General features: G+C 38.9%; 1 protein-coding gene across 1 annotated transcript in view; it reads left to right on the forward strand.

Annotated features, from left to right (window-relative positions):
- The window catches only part of LOC149023607 (calcium-dependent mitochondrial ATP-magnesium/phosphate carrier protein 2-like), a 31,801-nt gene extending 11,153 nt beyond the window's left edge, over window positions 1-20,648 (forward strand). The window contains exons 2-7 of the mRNA XM_089144158.1: window positions 96-513; window positions 4,508-4,652; window positions 18,728-18,843; window positions 18,936-19,014; window positions 19,185-19,418; window positions 20,099-20,648. Of these exons, the coding sequence (XP_089000284.1) occupies window positions 96-513; window positions 4,508-4,652; window positions 18,728-18,843; window positions 18,936-19,014; window positions 19,185-19,418; window positions 20,099-20,449 (1,343 nt within the window). The 3' untranslated portion in view covers window positions 20,450-20,648. The remainder of the gene's footprint in view (window positions 1-95; window positions 514-4,507; window positions 4,653-18,727; window positions 18,844-18,935; window positions 19,015-19,184; window positions 19,419-20,098) is intronic.
- Window positions 20,649-23,934: the final 3,286 nt, after the last annotated feature.

The raw sequence follows: 23,934 nt of genomic DNA on the forward strand, positions 1-23,934 counted from the left end.
TTTAATGCAAGACCAGCATAAAAATTAGGAATGAAGCTCTGATAGTTACAATGATGATTAATCCTGTCTTTTTAACTACTGATATGTTTCTACAGGAAGGCGGTTCTTTGAGGAGCTCGATAGAGATGGAGATGGCCAGGTGACACTAGAAGATCTTGAGATTGCCATGGGAAAGAGACGATTACCACGGAGATATGCTCGTGAATTTATGCGCCGCACTAGAAGCCACCTATTTTCAAAATCATTTGGGTGGAAACAATTTTTGTCCTTGATGGAGCAGAAGGAACCAACTATTCTTCGGGCTTATACCACTTTATGTTTAACCAAGTCTGGAACACTTCAAAAGAGTGAAATCTTGACGTCCCTCAGAAGTGCTGGACTTCCAGCCAATGAAGATAATGCTGTTGCCATGATGCGCTTTTTGAATGCTGACACTGATGAATCTATATTTTACAGTCATTTCCGCAATTTTATGCTGCTTCTTCCTTCTGATAGACTTGAGGATGATCCACGGTAAGATGAAGTTGGCCTTTTCCAATTATCAGCATTACTAAAAGCTTTAAGAAGAATGACTAAGCACATAAATCCATTTCTTTTCAAAATAATGGGATTATTAAGTACTTATAAAGAGTTAATTAGATTTTAATAGTTAATAGTTTAGTTATAATCTTTTGTAGAAAGTACAAGTTTTTGTTTAATCTGATTTAAGAGTATCTCACAAGTTATTTGCTGTAATGGAAAAGAAGTACCTAGGATAAGAATTTAGTAGTGCTATTTTTGTAAATTTGAGTGGAACAGTCATGATTAGTATATAAGAAGGGTATAGGTTTTAATCTTAATTATCTATTCTTATGTGCTGAACATTATTGAATTTCAGCAGATTTATGAGCTCCCCCCCCCCCCCGTCCCAATACATTGAAGTTCTTATTTTGTTGTTGGGAGCCTACAGTTCAAAACCCCAAGCTTCTTGATGACAATCAGTTGAGCCCATAGATCCCCCTCCTTAATGATTGCTTATCATTTTTGTGTAGTCGTATCATCATATCTCTCCGTCTACCGAACCTCAAACTCTTGTCCCCAAGGTTATATTATGAATGTCATTAATTAAATATTTAAGAGCAAATTACATATAGACCCCCTAGGTTTGCAATCAATTAGATCTACTACCCCTGAAAAAAAATCAATTACAAACGCACCGCTACTGTTAAGGATTGAAGTTTAAGTGATGATGTCAACATTAACAACTGTGAAATACCAATTTTACCCTTGTCATAATAGCTATTTTACGACTTGAAGTACTACCGACTCCAACAATGCTACCAATGAGTGACAACAGTGCCAGCTTGGCCTTAAGCATTCGGCCTCGAGTAACTTCAGTAACCTGGGCAAGACCTTCTGCATTTGCAAAGGCTCCGGACCAGGCATAGCTTTGACGGCCTCAGCGAGACATAGCGGGGAACCAATTGAAGAGTTGCAATCCCGCTCGAACAGAAGAGCCCCAGTTAAGGTTTTCAAGAATACAGAGAAGGAAGGGTTTGATTTGAGAAGCATGGCCATGAAAGCATCCTCACAAGGCTGTCAAACAGCAGAATCAGAGTCTCTTGCTTCCTACTTTCCCCTAGGTGACTTCTTTTGTTGCTAATCACAGCAGTGAGTGTTTTTGAAACTTGATTGTTGGTTGCTTAGTCTCTTTGGAGGATTATCATGCAGAACTTGTAGGTCAGGTATTTGCTGTCCTTTGAGGTGTCTTTGCAAGCTATCCGGATCAATGTCAGTGGTTTACCATCGGAGGAGAAGAGGAGGAAAGAGAAGAGAAGGCGATGGTAGAAGATAGGGCTCGTGCTTGTTATGAGGTGAGAAAAGGAAGTGATGTGAACCAAATTGTAGGGTTTTAGAGTTTGGGTTTATGCCCTAGAATTAGGTACACTCCAGGAGCCTCTCTCAGGGAACTAGCAGTCTTGTAGGAGATTTCTTGGTGGAAATAGGGTTTCAAACAACTAAACAGTACCCTAGAAGGGTTTGGCCAGGCTTAGAACCAAATGGAATGGGGCTTTGAGACCTGTACTCTTGCTGTAAATTAAGTTTCAGCTCTAGCAGTACATTTAGGTTTGGATTTCAGAGGTTTAAGGGCTTGGCAGGGATGATTCCAAGGTTCGGCTGCTGCTGTTGTTTAGTTTCAGGTTGGGTTTTATAGTCTGGGACTTAGGGAATGCTGTATAGGGTTTCGTTTGGGTTTGGGAAAGTATTGTTGTAGTTATTTTATAGTTTCGGGTTATGTCTAATAGGTTTAGGTCAGTCCTAGTTGATTTAGGATAGAAGTCCTAGAGGGTTTAGGATTCTTGGATTGGGATTGACTGGAGGAGAAGGGTTGGGAAAGCTAGTCCTAAATGGGGAATGTGATTGGAGTTAGGGTTTAAGAGATATGAGACTTCTAGGGTTAGGTAAAATTATGCAATTTAGGCTTTCTGGGTTTCCTAAGCTGCCGCAGGTTCGAGAATAAGACTCTAATTAAGAAGCGTTATTGACAAACTAACTTGCTAGATCTAATGAGGACTTTGACTAGACTAACAACTTCCAACATAAACAAGGACTCTATCATAGCTCACTCTAGAGGGATCCAGTTCGGATTTTAAGAGTAAATATGGATTCCTAAATAAAAGTAGAATAAAGGCGCACTCAAATTAGGAGATCCTAATTACAATTGGGAATCATGCCTAGACAAGGACTTTGTTATAACTCACGAGATACTAATCCAAATAATAATAAGAAAATAAAAGTAGATCTAGGGTCCACACAACACATTGGACTCAATGGGATCCAGATCTAAGACACCCAGAATTTGACAAAATTACCAAAATAGCCCTGGTTTGAATTATGGGTCCTACGGTTTGGGGAAACAACCCTAGGCCCTGGGGAAGCCTCGGAAGCAGTTTACGTCAGGAAGTTTCAGTGCTTGTTAACTGAAAGACTCCTTATTCTCCTCATCCCTCCTTTAGTTCTAACCCAGATTGTCCAACCTGTTGGTTGAGTTCTACTAGGAGTTCAACTCTATTAAAGTTTTTGTTCATGTAATAGTGTTATTTCCACTTTATTATAAATAGAGGGCTCGAGATCACATTAATCACATTAAGCCATTCTTCCACAATCGGCTTTCTCAATACAACCACCTCCATCTCTCTCTCCCCCCCTCCTGCATGTTCCTCTCCACCCCAATTAGCCCCCTCTTCTTTATTGAACTCAATACTGCATAATCATTACTGTTCTTTTTCTTCTTCCTCCATCATTGTCGTCAGAAAAATGGAAAAAGGCTTGGAGACCCTGGAAGCGATAAATTTAAAATATATTCATTTGCGTTTTAGGTCGGTTAGTAAGGATAGTTAGGTCTTTTAACTAATATTGAGATGGATAAGTAATGGTATATTGGTATTATGGTCTTTCAAGTTTAAATATCACTTTTAGGGGCGCATTGTAATTGAATTTTTTTTCTTGGGTAGTAGTTGAAATTGATTGCTAAGATAGGGGATCTATGTGTAGTGGTTATTTGGACTACAAGATCAAACCAGATTATAGAACAGGATTTGATAAGTAATAGTCAACAAATTGGGATTCATTTATCAACCAGTTTTTTTCTTCCATTCGAACTCATTTCTATAATTCATTTAGTTGCTTTAATAGGTGCAATTGCTATGGCACGTCAGTGATTCAGCGAAAAAAAAATTTCTAAAGAATTACAAATCCAAATAAATAAAAATTTACAAGAAAAAAGCTGTCTTATTTTGTCTATATTTACTTCCATTCTATTTTGAAAAATTTCATGTATAAAATAAAAATAAATAAAAAAATGTTTTTAGTTCGATCTATTTACTAACACCTACCTTCATTCTTGTTATATCCAATCTAGCCACTATTCAATTGAATCGGTTGAATTTTTGTTCCTATATTTAATAATTACTGAGAATAAGAATGACTCGGTCAATTAACAATTGTCGTTTTACCTCCTCTTGTTAGAACTTAACTGATTAATTGTATAATAGCAGTTAATAATGATCTAAAATAATAAAATAGATGTCCATTCCTCAAGTCTTGAAATTTTATTTGAGTCCACACCCAGGAGTCAGGACCACCTTAGACTTGGAGTCCCAACTAACAGGTAACACCAACACCTGCATTTTTGTAACATAGATTTCTTACCCATTAGGAACTAGTTTAGACCTTCCATTCACCTCTACTGACTTAGATTGCTTTATCAATGATCAATGATCAAAAGGAGCAGTGGAACACATGAGCTCTAAGAAATATGCTTTGATTTGAAAGCTCTGCTATAGATTTGGTTAACATTTCGGATTGATAAATCCTTTATGTATGTAATAGGTTATGTATATCCTCACTCTTTCTTTCTTCTGCAGTTCTGCTCTCATCAGTTTGAAATAGTGCTTATTCATGGATAAAATTTTGAAGCATTTTGTTTTATTAATTGATTTGATATTCCAAACAATTTTTTCCACAGAAATATATGGTTTGAAGCTGCTACCGTTGTTGCTGTTGCACCACCAGTGGAAATCCCTGCTGGAAGTGTCCTGAAATCTGCATTGGCTGGAGGGCTTGCTTGTGCACTTTCCACTTCGCTATTGCATCCGGTCGACACAATGAAGGCAAATTATTTTGACTATTATTTTCTTGGGAATAATGATTTATGTCTTTCTAGTTATGCCATCCTTATTTTGCATCAAACATACACTTAAACAGATATATGGTGTGTTGGAATTTGAAGAAATTATTGCTTAGAAGGTATTATTTCATTCATAGGCCCCAATGGGGTATTTATAGTTACAGTCTAGGTAAATCCCATTCTGAGTAGGAAGAGAAAAACAAGTAAAAAATAATAATAATAATCCTAGGTTTATTAGGAAACCAATATAGATAGAAAATATAAGAAAACAAAAGATTATAATCAAAAGAGTCTTATTCCAATTAGGAAATACTTCCAACATGGTGGCACTTCCAGTTTTAAGGCGTTGTGTCTCAGCTTTTCTAGCCTCCTGCAGAGATGAATTGCTAACTCTTTAAACACTAGATTTTATACACAAATACGATCGAAATGGGATGCTTTTCTTTATGATAGTGAGGCACTCCTATTAGTATGGTGTTGAGCAGTGGAATACGTGAAACAAAATCATGAGCCTATTGCATACCCTGATACCATTAGTTGGTCCTCAATCATTGTGTTTGAGTGAATGATGTGAACCAGAATTCAGCCCCTTGCCAAACAAGATGGTGCACCCAATGCTAGCTAAACCCATGTAGGGGCAATTTGGTCATATCCAGCCCTAATTGGATGATTATTTTTATTTTTCAGAATTTTTGTCTTATTTTTTGAGTCCAATTATGTTTTGAATTCTTAGATTGTGTTAGTAGTTGAGTCATTGTGTCATAGAAACTTTTTCTTTTAAGTAGGACTCTTTATGGATAATTAGGTTTTTTAGTTTAAGTTCTTTTAGTTATGAGTGCCTGTTATTTATCTGTAAAGGGTCCCTTAACCTATAAAGGAAACCTTAGTTGAATTAGTTCCCTAGTTGATTCAAGCTTGGTCTCTTTGAAGTTAGTTTACCTTAGTCTCTTGTGAAGGCTCTATATTCTCATGCCTATTAGAGAAGAAGGCAGTTTTTAATGAAAAAAAGTATTGAGAGTATTGCAGCCAAGTAGGTATTGGCAGGGTTCCTTTGAGGGGGACCCTGCAGTTGTCTAAGTTTCCATTCTTCAAGCTTCCAAGTTCCAGCAAGCATCTAGAGCTTTCACAAGTACAGCACCCCCCCTAAGCTGCGATCCAACCAAGGACCCTCCCCCTCCTTCCCTCCTCCTTGCTCAGGCAACCCCAGCAGCAACCAAGAAACCCTTCCCCACGCCTATGGCATCCCTGGAACCCCTACCCCACCTTCCCTGCAGCACCCCTTCCTTTCCTCTTTCTCCCTCTTGGCCCCCTCTTTTCCCCATTTTCTCCTGCAGCAAGTTCTGAAATTTCAGAACAGAAAAGAATCAGAAGGGTAAAAAAGGAAGAAGAAAAAAAGATGAACAAGAAAAAAGAAGAAAAGAAAGGAAGAAAAAGAAGACTTAAGAAAGACTGTCAAAAATTCTTCAAAAATCCAAGAAACCTTCCCATCTCTTTATCTGTCCCTTTTTTCATTGTCCCTAAACCTTCCTAAACCCAACCGCTGGGTTCCCAACTTCCCTTTAGGTCCCATATCCATTACATCATCATCCAATTTGCGTTTGTTAAAACCCTAAAATTTCCCCAAACAATTCCTTCACTTTCTGTTATCCAAATCCCACAACCCAAACCACCCCAAGATCATCCCTAAAACCTCCCCACTCCCAACTGTAGGTTTCCTAGGAAGTTTTGGATACACCTCATATCTCTTTGTTACAACCCATATTGATTCTGAACATCTCCAAATCGTCACATGGGAATTTATAGGCAATCTAAGTTTTTTCCGATTCATCCTATGGAACCCATAAATTTTATTTTTTTGGATGAATAAATAAATATATTAAAGAAACGAAAGCGAAACAACAAGGTCTCTAAGAAGAAGACCGAAAAGCAGAACAAAGACCCCAGGATACAACAATGAGCCTGTTCCTTGGGGTATCATCAACAGGGGGATGGGGAATAGCTGACAGCCAAGAAGAGACATCAAAATGGATGGCACTCCAAATCCTATCTATGGATCGGGATTTGGAAGTCCATCTCCTAAGAGCAACCCATAGGCATCCCATAAATTGTTTCCCTCCAACTACCATCTATTCCAGAGCAACCCATAGGCATCCCATAACATTGTTGATTTAGTTGCTGGAAGATTCTAGACAATCCTCCATTTTAGGGAATTCAATTCAAAAATCCCTAACCCTAAAATCGGGTTTATATCAGTGAGTTAACTAGGCGCTGACATATCTTGTGGTTGTGTAGAAAATTGTTAATCGTGACTATCCATTTGTTTACATTATCATGAATAATTCTAGATGCTTTCTTCTAGCATCTGTAGATTGAAAAGCACAATTATTGTGGATTCAATGTGATCATAAAGATTGAAAAAAAGGATTTCTCTGATAAGCTACCCTGATAACTCAAGATGTAGCCACATTCTAGAGGTTTGAGGGATGTGAAGCTTTGACAAGAGCATTTTAAAGTGGTTAAGATTGATAATTTCAAGGTTGGATGGGAGTGGGATATATGAGAATGGAATAAACCAGCAGATGCCATATATCTGAGATTCTAAATGGGTCTAATCACTACAGTGAGTTTATCTATATCTGAATTAAAAAAAAGCAAAAAATATCTTACACTTTTCAGCACACATCATAAATTTCTTTAAGTCTATCCACATTTTAGTTGAAATATTTTTCTTTAGTACTCATTAAATTTAAATCTTTAGAGACTTTGTCATAAGCCTTTCTAGGTCAATAAAGACCTTATGGAGATCCTTTCGCAATCTCTAAATCTTTCCATGAGTCTCCTTAGTAAGTTAATAGCTTATGTTGTGGAACTTTCTGGAACGAAACTGAATTTGTTTTTTATAGTAATAATTTCTTATCTCAGCTTGTCTTCAATAACCCTCCCCATAAGTCTTACTATGATTCATTAGTTTTATGCCTCTGCAGTTATTGCAGATCTGAATATCACCTCTGTTTTTATAAATTGGAACTCTAATACTTCTCCAGTTCTCCTGCATTGTTCTTTCATCTTCCTTGTGGTCTGAACTCTTAATCTTATTAAACTGCTTAGTTTTCCAATCTAACCCTCAGGTTCCTTAGTTCTTCCATACTTCTAAGGGGACCTTATTTTTTGCCTTGCTCTTTGACTACTTCCATCCTTCTCAAAACTCCTCTTACTCTAAACACCCTAATATTTCATATCTATCTACAATATGCGGTGTCGTGATGGATAATGCAATCCTTTGGGACAATATAGCTCAAAATGTCTTCATTTAGTAGGCTATGAAAATAAGCTTTCCATCTTTGCTTAATGTTCTCATCTGTTATTAGTACTTTATTATCTTCAATTCTGATGTGGTCAAGATCCCTTCCTTTCCCTCATTGGCTTGTCTCATAGATAGCTTTTTCTGTTTTCTTTGTGCTCAGGCTATTTATAAGATCTTAATATTTACGTACTCTTGTATTCCCACTATCTTTTTTTTGTCATTTCTAGTAGATTTATACTCATGTAAATACTCAACATTTTCAGTCATTTGCCATGTCTTAAAAATTAACTTGCTTAACTGTAACGGTTTGCTTGAACCTCTTGCTTAACTATAACGGTTTGCTTGCCAACACTGAGTTTTCCTAGAGGGAAGATTTTTCCCTATCAATTCATCTAGGACATAAGTAGCAACTTTGTTTGACCACTTCATCAGTGCAGAATTTCGAAGTGAATCCCATAGCCTGTTAACCTCCTAGGGCAAAAAATCTCACCTTTCTTACAATTTTGGCTCAGCTATAATGGGATATATCCATGACCATTGCTTTATGTTGTGTAGCTTGGCTGCCCTTGTATATCCTTCCATCTTTATATAGCAATAGTGTGCCTTCTAGTTGGAAAGAAATCTATTTGGCTACTATGATGCCTGTTTTTGAAGGTAACTAAATGTTTGTGTCTCTTTTCAAAGTAAGTGGTTATAATAGATAAATCATAACCATGGCAAGATCTAAAATTGAGAATCTGAGATTCCCCTTCTCATTCCTCTCTTGAAAACCATATCCTCCATTTCTGCCTTAATAGCCTCTACAACATGGATATCAAGGCGACCAATGCATTTAACAAAAGCGCCTTGGTGACAAGGTGGCCGAAAGGCGTCCTCACTGTAGAAGCGGGTGTTCTTGTTTTTTAACATAACCATTTATTTGGCAGAAATTAATCATACCGATGCAAGATATTCATCAGCAAAATAAATCAACAAATTATATTATCATACTATCTTAGCAATATAGCATATAAATTAGTTCATCTCCAAATTTTTAATATCCCCCACATCATTTTTCAAATCTTATCCAGTAATTTTCCCACTCGACTTCTACTACTTCTATCAATCTGTATACCAAAATTGAAGTCATCTAAGTCCTCAATATTTTCACTCTTCCATCTGGTCTCATGTTAATCCTTCTTCCCCTTATAAGAACTATGAGTTCGAGACTCTTATATGTTGTAAATCCATTGTTCCAAGATGCTAATCAAATCCTATACTTTCGTAGTGGCTCTTTACCTGCATTCATCCTCTATGCAATAACTATAGCCCGATGCCAACAGACTGCATCATTTTGAGGGGACCACCAAGTTAACGCCTTGCTCCATTTTCACTATTCCTGGGTCCTAGTGTAGCCCGTCACCTAATTTAGTAGGGAACACCATAGTAATGTTGATTGTATACTGTTGTTGAATCTGCGTAAAACAGTTTGGTTAGGGGGTGGGTGTGTGGGGGGCCTCATCCCATGGATTTACATTGTGTCAGACGACTTATTGGATCTAAAACATAGGTAATAAAGTGGAGTATGAATGCTGTGGATCTATGGAGGCCTTCATTCAATGGATTTAAGTTGTACTCGTCTAACCTAGCAGACCTAAAACATGGGTAAAAGAGAGTACATCAAATATTTAGTTTTCTAGATTATTCGATTGAGCCATGGTTCATTTCGGTTTAATTAGTTCATTAGATTGTTCAATGTAAGCTTGCATGCGACTAGAACATGACCAATAGGGACTTTTATTTTTAGTCTATTTTAGTTTTCCCATTAGTTTAAGCTACCTAAAGGTTAAGGATGGGGTTTGGCCTTTTAAAAGTAGAAGTCTATTTTTTGAGCTTTTTATATAAGATTGTCTTGTTTTTGTTGTTGTTGTTGTTGTCGATGATTGAAAAAATTCATTACCAAGACCCTGAGAGGGGAGAGAAAAGAATGTGCAAGAGGAGACCCGGGGGGGGGGGGCTACAACCGACTATCCGGAAGAACGGGGGAGCCTAAATGCCAGGTAACAACAATAAGTCTGTAATGGCTTACATCATTGAACATGAGTTTGATTATTGAAATTGCTTCTTCAAGTTGCTGGCTGCTGCCTCTCTTCCTAGTGTGAGATAGTCTCTAGTGTTTGAAGTCTATGTCTTGACTGGTGCTTAAAGTCCTAGTAGGGACTAGGGACTGTGGAATCAATTGACTCCTTGTCAATAAGAAGCCCGAGAGGTTCTACTCAAGCTCCCCTTCAACTAGGTTGAAGGTTACATTCTGCATCAAAGGATCTCCATCAAGTTTCAGACTTATACAAGCTGCTGCTACCGAAGATTGCAACACCGAAATTTCTAGAAGACCATAAGCATGATATTTTCCTACAAATCCAAACGTTAATACCTGTTGAAATTTTGATTGAATCTTCCTCTAGACTCAGTTCAAATTTTAGACCCATCCACCCTGTTGTTTTTCCGAAATTTACCTTTTATCCTTTAGTCCTATTTCTACTAGGAATCCTCCATAAATCCAGATTAACCACCTACTTTTGTTATTACTTACGCATATATTCTTCACACCACCATGACGTAACCCCACCATAACCCTAACCCTAATCCCTCAAGTGGCCCCTCACTGAGTTTCAGCCTACCTATGTTGGCCCAGATCAAGCTGGTTCTGAAGAGATCATGTTAGTTGGCCTGTATCTAAGGTTGAACTCAGTCCTATATCCAGGCTTGAGACATCAGCAGACATTGGCAGACACAAGTAATTTATTCTAGGAATCGTGGAAATTTAGTTGAAGGATACACCATAGGTTGTACCTTGCTTTCCTGTTTATTGGGGGTGTATGATAAATTTCTAAGTGACAACAAAGTTCCAAGAATATCTCCTCACTCCTCAGCGCGTTCTTGCTTTCAATTGATGAATCTCTGTTGTGTTCAGGTACTAATTGGATAGTAGGAAAATTGGGATAGGTAGAAAAGGGATGGCGGATAGGAGAGGGTGGTGGCCTGAAAGAGGAGTTAGGGAAGAGAAAAAGGCAAAGTCAGAGTCACTCCTAGTTTGCAGGAAATCAGTCATACTATAGAGAATGGGATAAAAATCTTTCAGGTTCCATCATCATTACCAGCAATATTTTCCAAACAACATTATTACACACCATTTTTACACCGAATAAAATAAAAATAAGCTACACTTAATTAAATAAAAATATGCATCCATACAAGTTAATAAGGGTTACCGCAATGAGGATGGAAGGATAAAGCTGGATTGCCAGCATTTGGAATGTGGATTTTTCTTCTGTGGAAGTGCTTCTTTTTTTTCCCTGTGGGGGTATTTTTCAGTTTAACACCTTACAAATGAAAGAACTGTCTGTTTTGGGCAGGGGCAAGGTGATGTGGTTTTACGAGAACCCTTAAAACGAGCATAACTTTTGATCCAGGAAGACTTACAGGACCCACAACATATCAAAAGAAACAGTTTTCCGAGCTCTATAGCGTTCCTACCCGGGTTTACCCGGTAGATGTCATTTTGACCCCCGAATTCCATTGTTTACTGGATTTTTGGGGCACTTTTGGTTTCTTAGTTAGATTTGGATTCCTAATTTGAGTCATTTTTTATTTGCTTTATTTTTCCCTAATTAGGGTTTCTTAGTTATAAATAGGCGTCAGTGTTATCAAGACAGATTCTAATTTTGAATGATAATTTTCAGTTTATTAGAGTTTCTAGAATTCTTGTCTTATGCTATACACAGTGTCGCAAGGTGGGCTATGTTCCCCCCGTCTGTACCTATTCTCTTATTGATTTGTTAATTTAAGATTAGGGGCTGCTCAGGTCCCAGATAATGTTAGAGCCAAAGAAAAAGTGATGTGGAATTGTGTATGTTGACATCTCCTTCTGTATGTCCTAAATTCTTTAGTGATACCCTCATCACCCATCTTTTTCTTTTTCATCATGGATAACCGTATGAAGAACTACGAGAACTATGATATCTGCTGGTACTGTCCTGATTGTCTAATATTGCATCATTTTGAGTCTATGACAAGTTAATACTTATGGAACTCCTTGGGGTGGATTTTCCTTGGCCAATAACTTTTTCATTCGATATCAAGTAGGGGAAACATGGTTTTTGGTTAGCTATAAAGAATCTTCAATACTTATATCATTGTTAGCTCTAAATGTTCCAATGCATGACAAACCACGAGAACAACAACATTTCAACTAAATGGGTTCAGCTACATGGATCCTTGCCTTCGAATCAGACCTGTTCAAGGCCATGCTTAGTACAATGCCTAAGCCATGTATATGTTTTCTCACCACTTCTCCTAAGGTTATGTTAGGTCTACTCTAGCTCTTTTAGTTCTTTCAATTCAAATTAAACCACTCCTTTGTATGGAGTCATTTAAAGGCCGCCATTGGACTTGGTTGTGCCACCTCAAACGACTTGCTTGTAGCTTATCATTTATCAGAGCTATTCCTAAATTGGTTGTAGTATGATCATTCCTTACTTTATCCTTCCTAGTTTTGCCACTCTTCCATTTCAACATCCTCATTTTTGCTACATTGAGGTTATCTTATATGACACTTCTTAACAGCCTAAGATTCTACACCATACAACATAGCTGGTCATATGATGGTCCTATAAAATATGCCTTTGAATTTTAAAAGAATATGTCCATCACAAAAAACCACAAACACACCTCTCCACTTCATCCATCCTATTTTGATTATGTATGAAGCATCATTCTCTTTGTCACCTTTGTTTATGGTTTAGCTTAAGTAACTGAAGTAATTGCTTTGTAGAATCTCTTTTTCGTCAGGTTTCACCACCTTCTATCTATTCAAGCATGCCTTAAGTTACACGCTAGATATTCCATCTTTGACCGACTTAGTTTAAAATCTTTTGACCCAGAGTTGATCTTCATATCTCCAACTTGACATTTATCCTTGCTTGTGCCTCCACTACCAAAACAAATCGTTAGCAAAAAACAGACACCAAGGAACCTCGTCTCTGGTTTAATCATTCATGATAAGTCCAAATAAATAAGGGCTTAATTTGATCATTGATGTAATTCGATTGTAATCAGGAATTCACCACCTTGGTCCCCCACTGTTTTTAGACTATCACTTAACCATCATTTATATCCTCAACTATGTCCACATATTTGCTTGAAGCATTTCTCTTCTCTAATTTTCCTAATGAACTCTTTAGGGACTGTGTCATAGGCTTTATATGGTCTTTGCTCTTTAGGGACTATCATAGGCTTTTTCTAGGTCAACAAAGACCATATAAAGATCCTTCTTACACTCTCTATACCATTCCTTTAGTCTCTTAATAAAGTAAATAGCTTTGGTTATAGATTTCCTGCATAAAATCAACTTGGTTCTCCTTGACAGTAGTTTTTTTCTCTCGAATGGGTTTTGTAGAAATACAATGTTTGGCAGAATGGCTTATTGATCCATGATCCCAAGCCCTCTATTTATAATTAAGTGGAAAGTAGATTGTTACAAGGAATAGAATTTTACATGAATGCAAACTCTAATTTAACTCCTATACAAACTCTTATTAGACTCCTAATAGAATCCAACACTCCCCCTCAAGTTGAGGCATAGATATTAGTCATGCCCAACTTGCCTACAATAGGAAGGAAATCTCTTTCTTTCAAACCCTTAGTGAAAACATCTGCTACTTGGTCTCTAGATCTTACAAAAGGCATGCAGATAAGCCCTTGTTCCAACTTTCCTTTGACAAAAAACCTGTCAATTTCAATGTGCTTAGTTCGATCATGTTGCACTGGATTATTAGCAATACTAATAGCAGACTTGTTGTCATAATATAACATCATAGGGTTTGGAACTTGGACTCCAATATCTTGCAGCAAGCCTTTCAACCATAGTAACTCACAAACTCCACGAACCATTGCTCTATATTCAGCTTCGGTACTAGATAAAGATACCACATTCTGTTTCTTACTTCTCCAAGTAACTAGATTACCTCCAACAAAGGTACAGTAACCTGAAATTGACTTCCTGTTTGGAGATCCAGCCCAGTCTGCATCAGTGTATGTTTCTACTTTTAGATTATTGGTGGGTGATAGAAGTATTCCTTTTCTAGGAGTTCCCTTAAAATACTGTAGTATTCTGGTAACAGCCTTCATATGAGCTAAATATGGATCATGCATGAATTGGCTCACTATCCCTACAACATAAGCGATGTCTGGCCTGGTGTGGGACAAGTAAATAAGCTTCCCTACCAGCCTTTGGTATCTTCCTTTGTCCACTGGTTCTCCCTCTTTTTCTTTAAGTTTAGCTCCAGCTTCAATAGGGGTATCAACTGCTTTACACCTCAACATTCCCACTTCTGATAATAGATCTAGGACATACTTTCTTTGGGATAGGAATATACCTTTATTTGATCGAGCCACCTCAATCCCTAAGAAATACTGTAACTTCCCTAGATCTTTAATTTCAAATTCTCTGCCAAGAAAGTCTTTCAGCTTTTGAATTTCTTCACCATCATTCCCTGTGATGACAATATCGTCTACATAAACAATGAGAAGTGTGATGTTAGTACTTGACTTCTTGACAAATAGTGTATGATCAGCATTGCTTTGCTTGTACCCAATAGAAGTCATTGCCTTCAGAAGGCGTCCAAACCAGCATCTAGGCGACTGTTTTAACCCATATATTGACCTCTTCAACTGACAGACTTTCCCTGCAGTATTGTCATCGGAAAAACCATGTGGGATTTCCATATAGACCTCTTCTGCTAACTCCCCATGTAAGAAGGCATTCTTTACGTCTAGTTGGTGCAAGTTCCAGTGTTTGTTCACAGCTCACGGACAACGAGAACTCGATGCGGTATTTAGTTTTCGCAATGAGAGGCAAAGGTCTCCTAATAATCAATCCCATAGGTATTGGTAAACCCCTTTGCAACTAGTCTAGCTTTCAACTTGTTGTCTGATCCATCCATATTTTGTTTAACCACAAATACCCATTTGCAGCCCACTGGTTTTTTTCCTGGAGGAAGTGTAATCAGCTCCCAAGTGTCATTTTTCTTCATTGCCTGCATTTCCTCTACCATAGCTTCCTTCCATCTCTTATCAGCATAGGCTTCCTGTCAACTTTTAGGAACAGATACAGATGACAGAGAGGATATAAAAGCACGGTAGGAGTCAGACAAAGAGTTATAAGAAACATATTTAGCTATGGGATGTTGAGTACAAGATCTGACCCCTTTTCTAACAGCAATAGGAAGATTGGAAGAAGATACCTTAGTAGAATCTGATTCTGGAGCAGGAGACTGAAGTGGTAACGTATCACCTTTCTCCACCTGCTTTAGCCGGTTGTATTTCTTCCTCTGATAAGTTTACACCTCCTTATTCTAGTCAAGTTGGTTTTGAAAGACCCCAACAGTGTGTCTCACAGGAGTGGTATCCTCCTGGCTAGGTTCTTCACATGGTTCAGAAATCGAAGGGGGGAAGATTAGAGTCCTCAGGTATACTAGCCGAAGTCTCCCCCTGGTCAGGAAACTCTTCTGGGACTCTTAAGTTGTGTTGGTGTGTGATAGGAAGATTTAGAGTTGGAAAGAACACCTCTCCTCTAGGACTCTCCCCCTAAAGAGGTGTATAGTAAGGGCAAGACTCATTAAAAATTACATCCATGGATACAATGGTTTTCCTGGAAGGAGGATGATAACATTTGTACCCTTTCTGAGTAGCAGAATACCCCAAAAATATGCAGCGTAGGCCACGGGGAGCCAGCTTACTCTGGTGGCTGTGATTCTGGCATAACACACACATCCAAAAACCTTTGGGGGAATAACAAAAGAAGAGACTCCCTGAAGAATCTCATTAGGACATTTAAAACCAAGTATCCTACTGGGCATCCTATTCATAAGGTAAGAAGCAATGAGTATATCACTCCAGTATTGGTTAGATACATTCATAGCAATCATAATGGAATGGGCTATCTCTAAGAGATGTCAATTCTTCCTTTCGGCAACCCCATTTTGGGCAGCCGTATCAACGCAACTGGTGTGGTGTATTATGTCAGAGTCAGAGAGATATCTCTAAAATTTACCATCAATATACTTTGTGCCATTGTCACTGCGAAGGGTCTTCATAGTGGCATTGAACTAAGTTTTAATCATATTATGAAAATCACGAAAACATTGGAAAACCTCATTTTTTTTGTTTTAAAAGATAAATCCATGTAGAACGAGAGTGACAATCAATAAAAGTAACAAAGTACCTATGGCCAGTAATAGACACGTCGACAGGGACCCCACACATCAGTATGAATTAGCATAAAAGGAATAGGTTTTCTATTATGAAGAGAAGGTAAATAAGTAGAACGAGTATGTTTTGCAAAAATGTAGGCTTCACAAAAAAAGATTATTTTCATTATAAGAAGAAACCAAATCAGGAAATATTTTCTTAAGAGTTCCTAGAGGGGGGTGACCTAGCCTACGGTGCCACTGATGAAGGTCTGATATTACCGAATGGACCGGATTAGAAGATGTAGTCAAAGCAGACGTAGATTCTCCAATCGGCTCGAGCAAATAAAGTCCATTGTTTAGTTTACCACATCCAATCTCCTTCCCCGTGACTAGATCCTGGAAGACACAGTAAGATGGGAAAAAAGTCACTTTACAATTCAAGTCATATGTAAGACTACTGATAGAGAGCAAGTTAGTAAAGAAAGAGGGAACATGTAAAACTTTAGACAAAGAAAGTGATGGACAATGCTGAATGGTCCATTTTCCAGCAATGAAAGAATAGGAGCCATCAACAATTCGAACTTTATCCTTTCCAGAAGTTGGAGAATATTGTAAGAAAGAGGAGGATAAACCTGTCATATGATCTGTAGCTCCTGAATCAATGATCCAAGGAGTAGAAACTGAAGAAGCTTGAAAACTTGTAAAGGTTTTACTTGAAGTAGTAAGGTAGGTGTTGGTATGGGTAGTAGAGGAAGCAGTGGTCAAGGCTGTACCATCAATAGTTGTCATGTTGACAAAATTATCTGCAGTTCTTCAGTCTTCACCCTTTTGAAGTAACAGAAATGTCGCAGAATGCAATAGCCAAACAACCCAAACAGATCTACCTTTTTCTTTTTCTTTTTTTTTCCAGTAATGACAAATATGTCCTTGAAAAATCTGAATTTGCAAATAAATCTCAGATTTTATACACATGTACATATAAGTCCCTGCAATGCAAATTTACCAAAATAACCCTCAAATATCTATTTTATTTGGGCTAATCGAATTACCTCAGATGAAGAATCGATTCTCAATCGCAGGCTTAAGAAGAACAGCCCAGGTTGAAGAACCTTAATAGCAAAACCCCAATCAAAGAATCTAATCGCAGGTTTCAGATGAATAACCAGGCTTCAGAATCGTAGGCTTCACATGAAGAATCAGAGAGAAAAAAATTGCAGGAGCAGCGGTAGTTGCAGGAGCTGAAGCTGAAGCTGTTGCAGTTGCAGAAGCAGCGGGAGTTGCTGATTTCTTCTTCTCTTCTTCTTTCCTCTGTTTTCTGTTCTTATTCGTCGAATCGAGACGGAACTGAATCGTCGTCTTCTTCTTTCTTCTTTTTTTTCTGTTTCAGTTGGCGACCAAGATGGTACTGAAAAACTGCCAGCAATAGAACTGAAGATTGGCGATGGGTTTGAAAAAAAATCAGAAGAAGAAGAAGGTAGGTCGCTTCCCTAATCGAACGATAGGTTACAAAATTTTTGTGATAGTTGCAGAAAATTCCTTCGAGTATTGCAGAAAAATTCTGCGCAGAAAATTCTGCAACAAGGGTTTTGCAAAGAGAGAAAAAATAAGAAGAAAGAAGATCCTAATCGAGGCTGGATTTCGATGGATTTCGATGCTCTTCGACACTCTGCAACAGCCAGAGAGAGAGGCCAGGAGGTAGGTTTTCTTCTTTTTTTTTCTCACTTTCCTAATCGTATTTAGGCTCTGATGCCATGTAGAAATACAATGTTTGGCAGAATGGCTTATTGATCCATGATCCCAAGCCCTCTATTTATAATTAAGTGGAAAGTAGACTGTTACAAGGAATAGAATTTTACATGAATGCAAACTCTAATTTAACTCCTATACAAACTCTTATTAGACTCCTAATAGAATCCAACAGGTTTTAATTTCCATCTCCCTTAACTTAGTAGTATGACTCATCAATTTTATGCCTCTTAAAGTATAGCTTTGAATATCCCTTTAATTTTTATTTTTATTTTTAAATTGGTACAATGATGTTTCTCCTCCTTTCATCTGGCATTTTTCTTCTGCTCATAATCTCATTAAAGAACTGGTCACCCAAGCTAGCCCATGGGTTCCTAACCTCTTCCATACTTCTTTGGGATTTCATCTGAATCTTGTGCCTTCCCTACTTCATCCTTTGTAAAGCTTCTTTTACTTTGGACATCATAATTTTCAATAATACATGTACGAAAATTGATGCCATGGTGAATAGTGGTCTTATGGGATGCGAATACTAGAAATTTGTTTGTTTAGTAGGCTAGACAAATAAACTTCCCGTCTATTCTTGAAACAATAGTTCTAACGTACCATTTGAAATTTTACCTAGAGTGTTCAAGTGGTTGTAATTTGAGTTCAATTTTTAATCTTAAACTTTCTAGGATCTATAAATCATTTGGTACCTTTTTTTATATATCATTTATCTTTTTATAACTTATAAATCGTTTAGGTTTTTATTCATGGGAAACCTTGATTCATCAGACTCGAGTGCAAGCATCAGCTCTCTCCTTCCCAGAACTTGTATCAAAGCTTCCTCAAATTGGAGTAAAAGGATTATATCGGGGTGCCATTCCCGCAATTCTAGGTCAATTTTCTAGGTTTGTTTCTTTTCTTTGGTTTGCAAAGAGAGAATCTTATGTTGTTCTGGTTCATTTTATCTACTGTATAATGTGATTCTTTTGATAAACAGTCATGGATTGCGCACTGGAGTCTTTGAAGCAAGCAAGCTTGTATTGGTAAATGTAGCTCCAACACTTCCAGAGATTCAGGTATATGCTTGTCATCAAAAACTCTTTTATGAAAATGGCATCAAGATTTAGAGGAGATAATAGGAAAAATATCCAACAAATAAGCAGAAAGAGCGTGGAAAAGCATGTTTGCATGCACACACACACAAAGGAAATCTCTAACTAATCAACTCAATTGGCATGCCAATTAGGTGCAATCTATTGCATCCTTCTGCAGTACAATATTGGGGACAGCAGTGCGTATTCCTTGTGAGGTATTGAAGCAACGATTGCAAGCTGGAATTTTTGACAACGTGGGTGAGGCAGTCATTGGCACTTTGCATCAAGATGGTCTCAAGGGTTTTTTCCGGGGGACTGGTGCCACACTTTTTCGTGAAGTTCCTTTCTATGTTGCTGGCATGGGACTTTATGCTGAGTCCAAAAAGGTATGGAATGTAACCTGTCCGGATATACCCACTTGTCCAGAAAATACGAAGTTTCATTTAATATAGAGAGAGAGCTCACAGAGATCTAAAATAACTGCAATTCACTGCAAGGAAAACCATAGCGCAAACAAAAATTATTGACTGCAGGGGGATGAAGTGTTCCCTCACACTATGCTATCCTAAGATCCATTGTATACTGAATATATGTATCTCAAAATCTCTAGGATATTGTTGTTAGATACGCAAATATCTAGAGTATTACTTCAGCAGGTTGAATCTAATTGTTTTAACCTACTATATTATTGGTACCAAGCTAAGCCACCTCGCCCCTATCGAAGCTGCCCTTGCTTTGGTGGCGAATGAAGATTATGGTGCTGACACAAGAATTCATAATCAACATGAGTAACTTGAACGATCTTTATTGAATTGCATTTTTCAGGGTTTCTCTCAAGAGATTGAGCAACTTTGCTGATTGGCAATGAGTAGTTAACCATTGTGATTGTGTATCCATTAGTTAGCATGAAGTTGCAACACATGCTCTAGTCCCATGTGGTTTGACACCACCGAAGTTTCTGGAGTCAATGTTGTCCACATACTTGCCGTTTTTTCCTTTCAATCCATTCTCAAGTTAGTTGGTCATTTTTATGATATTACATTATTCTCTTGTATGTTGCTGTAAGGTTGCTCAGCAGCTTCTAAAGCGGGACCTGGAGCCTTGGGAGACCATTGCTGTTGGAGCTCTATCTGGAGGGTTTGCTGCTGTTATCACCACCCCTTTTGATGTGATGAAGACAAGGATGATGACTGCCCCCCAGGGTCTTCCAGTGTCAATGTCAATGGTGGCATGCTCCATTCTCCATCAGCAAGGGCCTCTTGGCTTGTTCAAGGGAGCAGTGCCTAGGTTTTTCTGGATTGCACCCTTGGGTGCAATGAATTTTGCTGGTTATGAGCTTGCAAGGAAGGCAATGGACAAGACTGATGAGGTTACAGATGATCAGCTAACTCAAAGGCGACTGACCGCTTCAGGCTAAAAGCCTGTTACCATGGGAAAGCATCAGCTTGTGATACTGCCTTCTGGTTATTGTTTTGTGGGCCATTATCATTTACTCATTTCTGGCTTTAACAGCATCATATGCTTCCCTTTTATTTGTCGACATCTCAGCTCTCGTCATCAAGACTTAGTATTTTCTAGCATATGTGGTTGCTTCTTTTTTCTTTTTTTTATTGTGTGTGGGGGGGGGGGGGGGTAAAAAGAGGGGGGGATGCTGAAGGGGGTTAGTTTATGATGTAAAATCAAGCTAACACCATGTACTGACTGGAAACTGTAGCATGTGCATTTTTGGTAATCTTCCTGATATTTGTACATTTGTTCAGTTAATGAGACATTTTCTTTTTGGTATTCTTGATTTCCACACTGTAGAATACTAGAATTCATTTGTCTATATATAAAGGGGATTCTATTGATTCTTCTCGACAGTTATTCTTCAGTGTATCGAAGTTGGTGCAAATGATTGAATTCCAGAACGTTAACAAGGACTTCACATGTTTTTTTTTTATGAATAAATAATTAAATTAAAGCAAAGAGCAAAACAAGAGAAAATGATACAACAGAGCAGCAAGAGGGGGGGGGGCACCAAGCTCATAAGGGGCAAATAAAAGTGGAACTGAGACCCAAGAAGCCAAAAATTAACCTATTTCTAGGGTTGTCAATAATAGGGGGATAGGGAAGAGAGAGCAATCTAGAAGAGACATCAAAATAGATGGCTTACCAATTCAATTCTAAGGATCGAGATTTGGAAGTCCATCTTTTGAGGTTGCGCTCCCACCAAATATGATGAGTGGCACGAAAAACTAGCTTGCCTAGGCGATCGCAAATGGAGTGACCAGCAAAGTTCCTCAAGATTCAAGTCCAACCACGAACAAAACCAAAGGAGCGTCTCGAGCAGGGCCAAATGGAAGCAAGTGCTCTATCCTAAAGGGGCTGGGAAAAGGGGCAAGAGAAAAAAAGGTGGTAATGTCCTTAAACCATTCCAATAAAGGGTACAGTTAAGGTTGGCAGGGATGTGGTGGCAAATGAGGAAGGCTTGGGTAGACAGGGCATAATGGAGAGCTCTCCAAAGGGTGAGGGTATGAAGGGTACTGTGACCTTTGAACCAGACCAGAGGGGACCTATGGATAGGGGGATAAGGGGAGCAAAGGAGGTTCCAAGCAGAGGAGGTGGGGAAGGACTTTGAGGGCGATGGGTCCAAATGGTGATATCTCAAGACAGGTTTAGGATTGGGGGGAGCATGTTCTAGACATGTGTGAGACTGGGGTGGGGGAGAGGGGACCAAGAACCATTGGACATGAAGGTATCAAGGGTAGCAGTTTTAGGGATGCGAGTCTCATAGACTAAGCGGGCACCAAGAAGAGTGTAGAGAATGCCCAACGAGATTTGGACAGAGATAACGGAAAGAGCACGAGGACGAAGGAACAAGATCTTCCTACAGATCCAAGATGGATTAGAGGGGCAAGAGGCAGTCCAGAGAGAGTCCTGCTTGAGGATGTAAGAATAGACCCAAGAAACCTAAATTGAATCATGCTTAGAAGCATTCTTCCAAATGAGCTTTGGGGAGACAAGCCATGTTGAAGTCAAGGATGCAACGAATACCAAGGCCTCCCTCCGAATTGCGATAGCAAACTACGGCCCAAGAGATGGGGTGGAGGAATCTAGAGGATTTTTGGCCTTTCCAAAAGAAGGCACAAAAAAGGGATTTCATAGACAAAATGATGGATTTGAGGATTGAAAAGATATCGCTCCAATAAAGGTAACAAGATTGGAGGACAAATTGAATGAGCACCACTCTTCCTACAAAGGATAAAAGTTTTCCTTTCCAAAGTTGCACCTTTTTCCTGATATGATTGAGCATAGGGGAGCAGTGGTGGCGAGTGAGCCTACCAAGGATAAGAGGAAGACCAAGGTAGGTCACAAGGAAAGAGCCAGGACTAAACCCTGAGAGCTACAAGGGAGAGGAATGGATGGAGTCCGAGACACCAGAGAGAAAAAGAGTAGATTTTCTAAGATTGACACGGAGACTGGAAAGATATTCAAAAGTGGAGAGGGAGGAGAGGATAAAGGAGATAGATTGATGGTCAACTTTGGAGAAGATCATGAGATCATCCGCAAAGGCAAGATATGTAAGATTTGTGGATCTACACTTAGGAATGGGAGAGATGAGGTGCTGATCCATTTTGGATTGGCGGATACGGGAGAGGACCTCGAGGGCCAAGGAGAACAGGTAAGGGGAAAGGGAGCATCCTTGGTGAATTCCCACCCTAGAGGGGAAATATCCTGCAGGAGAGCCATTAGTGATGATGGAGAACTAGGGGGGGTAGAGATACATATCTCAATCCAGTGAACAAAAGCCGGAGGGAAACCCATAGTAGAGAGAACCTCACTAATGAAATCCCAACGGATAGAGTCGAAAGCTTTATGAAGGTCCACTTTCAAGAGAACAACCGGAGAGTGGGACGGTATGTCAAAGCCTCGAACAATTTATGCGCAAAGAAGGATGTTATCCGATATGCTTCAACCTGGGATGAAGGCAGACTGGTTAGGGCTCACAAGCGAGGGGATAACCTTCTTGATTCGGTTAGCAAGGATTTTGGAAATGAATTTGTAGATGACGTTGCAAAGGAAGATGGGGCAAAAGTCAGAAAGAGAAGATGCATCAGGCTTCTTGGGAATGAGACAAAGGAAATTTTGGTTGATGAAGGAGAGTTAGGAAGAATTGAGAAAAAAAACTTTGGATGGCATGGACAAGATCATCTACAATAAAGTCTCAGGTAGACAGGAAGAAGCCCCATACTAAAACCATCAGGGCCAAGGGCACGAGTGGCTTTGTGAGAGCGGATGGTAGAAAGGATCTTCTCAGGGGAAAGGATGCAAAGGAAAGAATCAAGATCATTAGGAGCCACAGATTTGTTAATGAGAGGGGGGGAAGGGACATCCAGGAGGGGAGGGACGACAGGGAGTGAAGGCTGGAAAAGAAAGAAACAACTTCATTCCTGATACTAGGGAGGTCTGAGATCTAGGACCCACTCCTAGATAAAAGACACAGAATGGAGTTGAAATTCAGGCAACCTTTAAGGGATTGATGGAAATAGGTAGTGTTTGCGTCCCTAAGGTCAAGTCATTTGATTCTAGCTTTTTGTCGGAGGAAACTTTCCTCCTGAGAGGAGAGGGAAGAGAGGGCTAGGGAAAGAGATCTTTCCTCCTTAGCAATAGAGGGGTCCGAGGCGTCCCTTGGAGCAAATTCTGGATCCTCCAGAGGTCAAAGCGGCAAGAAGAGACTCGAGAGGAGATATTTCCAAACTTGGAGGAGTTCAAAGAGCAAAGAGCAAGTTTGGTGTTTCTAAGCTTGCGGGCCAAGGCAATGAAGGGGAGGGAATTATAGTGGGCTGGCTTATTACAAGCCTTAATGACAATAGGGAGAAAAGAAAGGCTGAAGGTCCACATATCAAAGAATTTGAAGGG

Source organism: Hakea prostrata, chromosome 2 (assembly GCF_041222555.1).
Source record: "Hakea prostrata isolate BN-2017 chromosome 2, UWA_Hpros_2, whole genome shotgun sequence".
NCBI classification, from domain to species: domain Eukaryota; kingdom Viridiplantae; phylum Streptophyta; class Magnoliopsida; order Proteales; family Proteaceae; genus Hakea; species Hakea prostrata.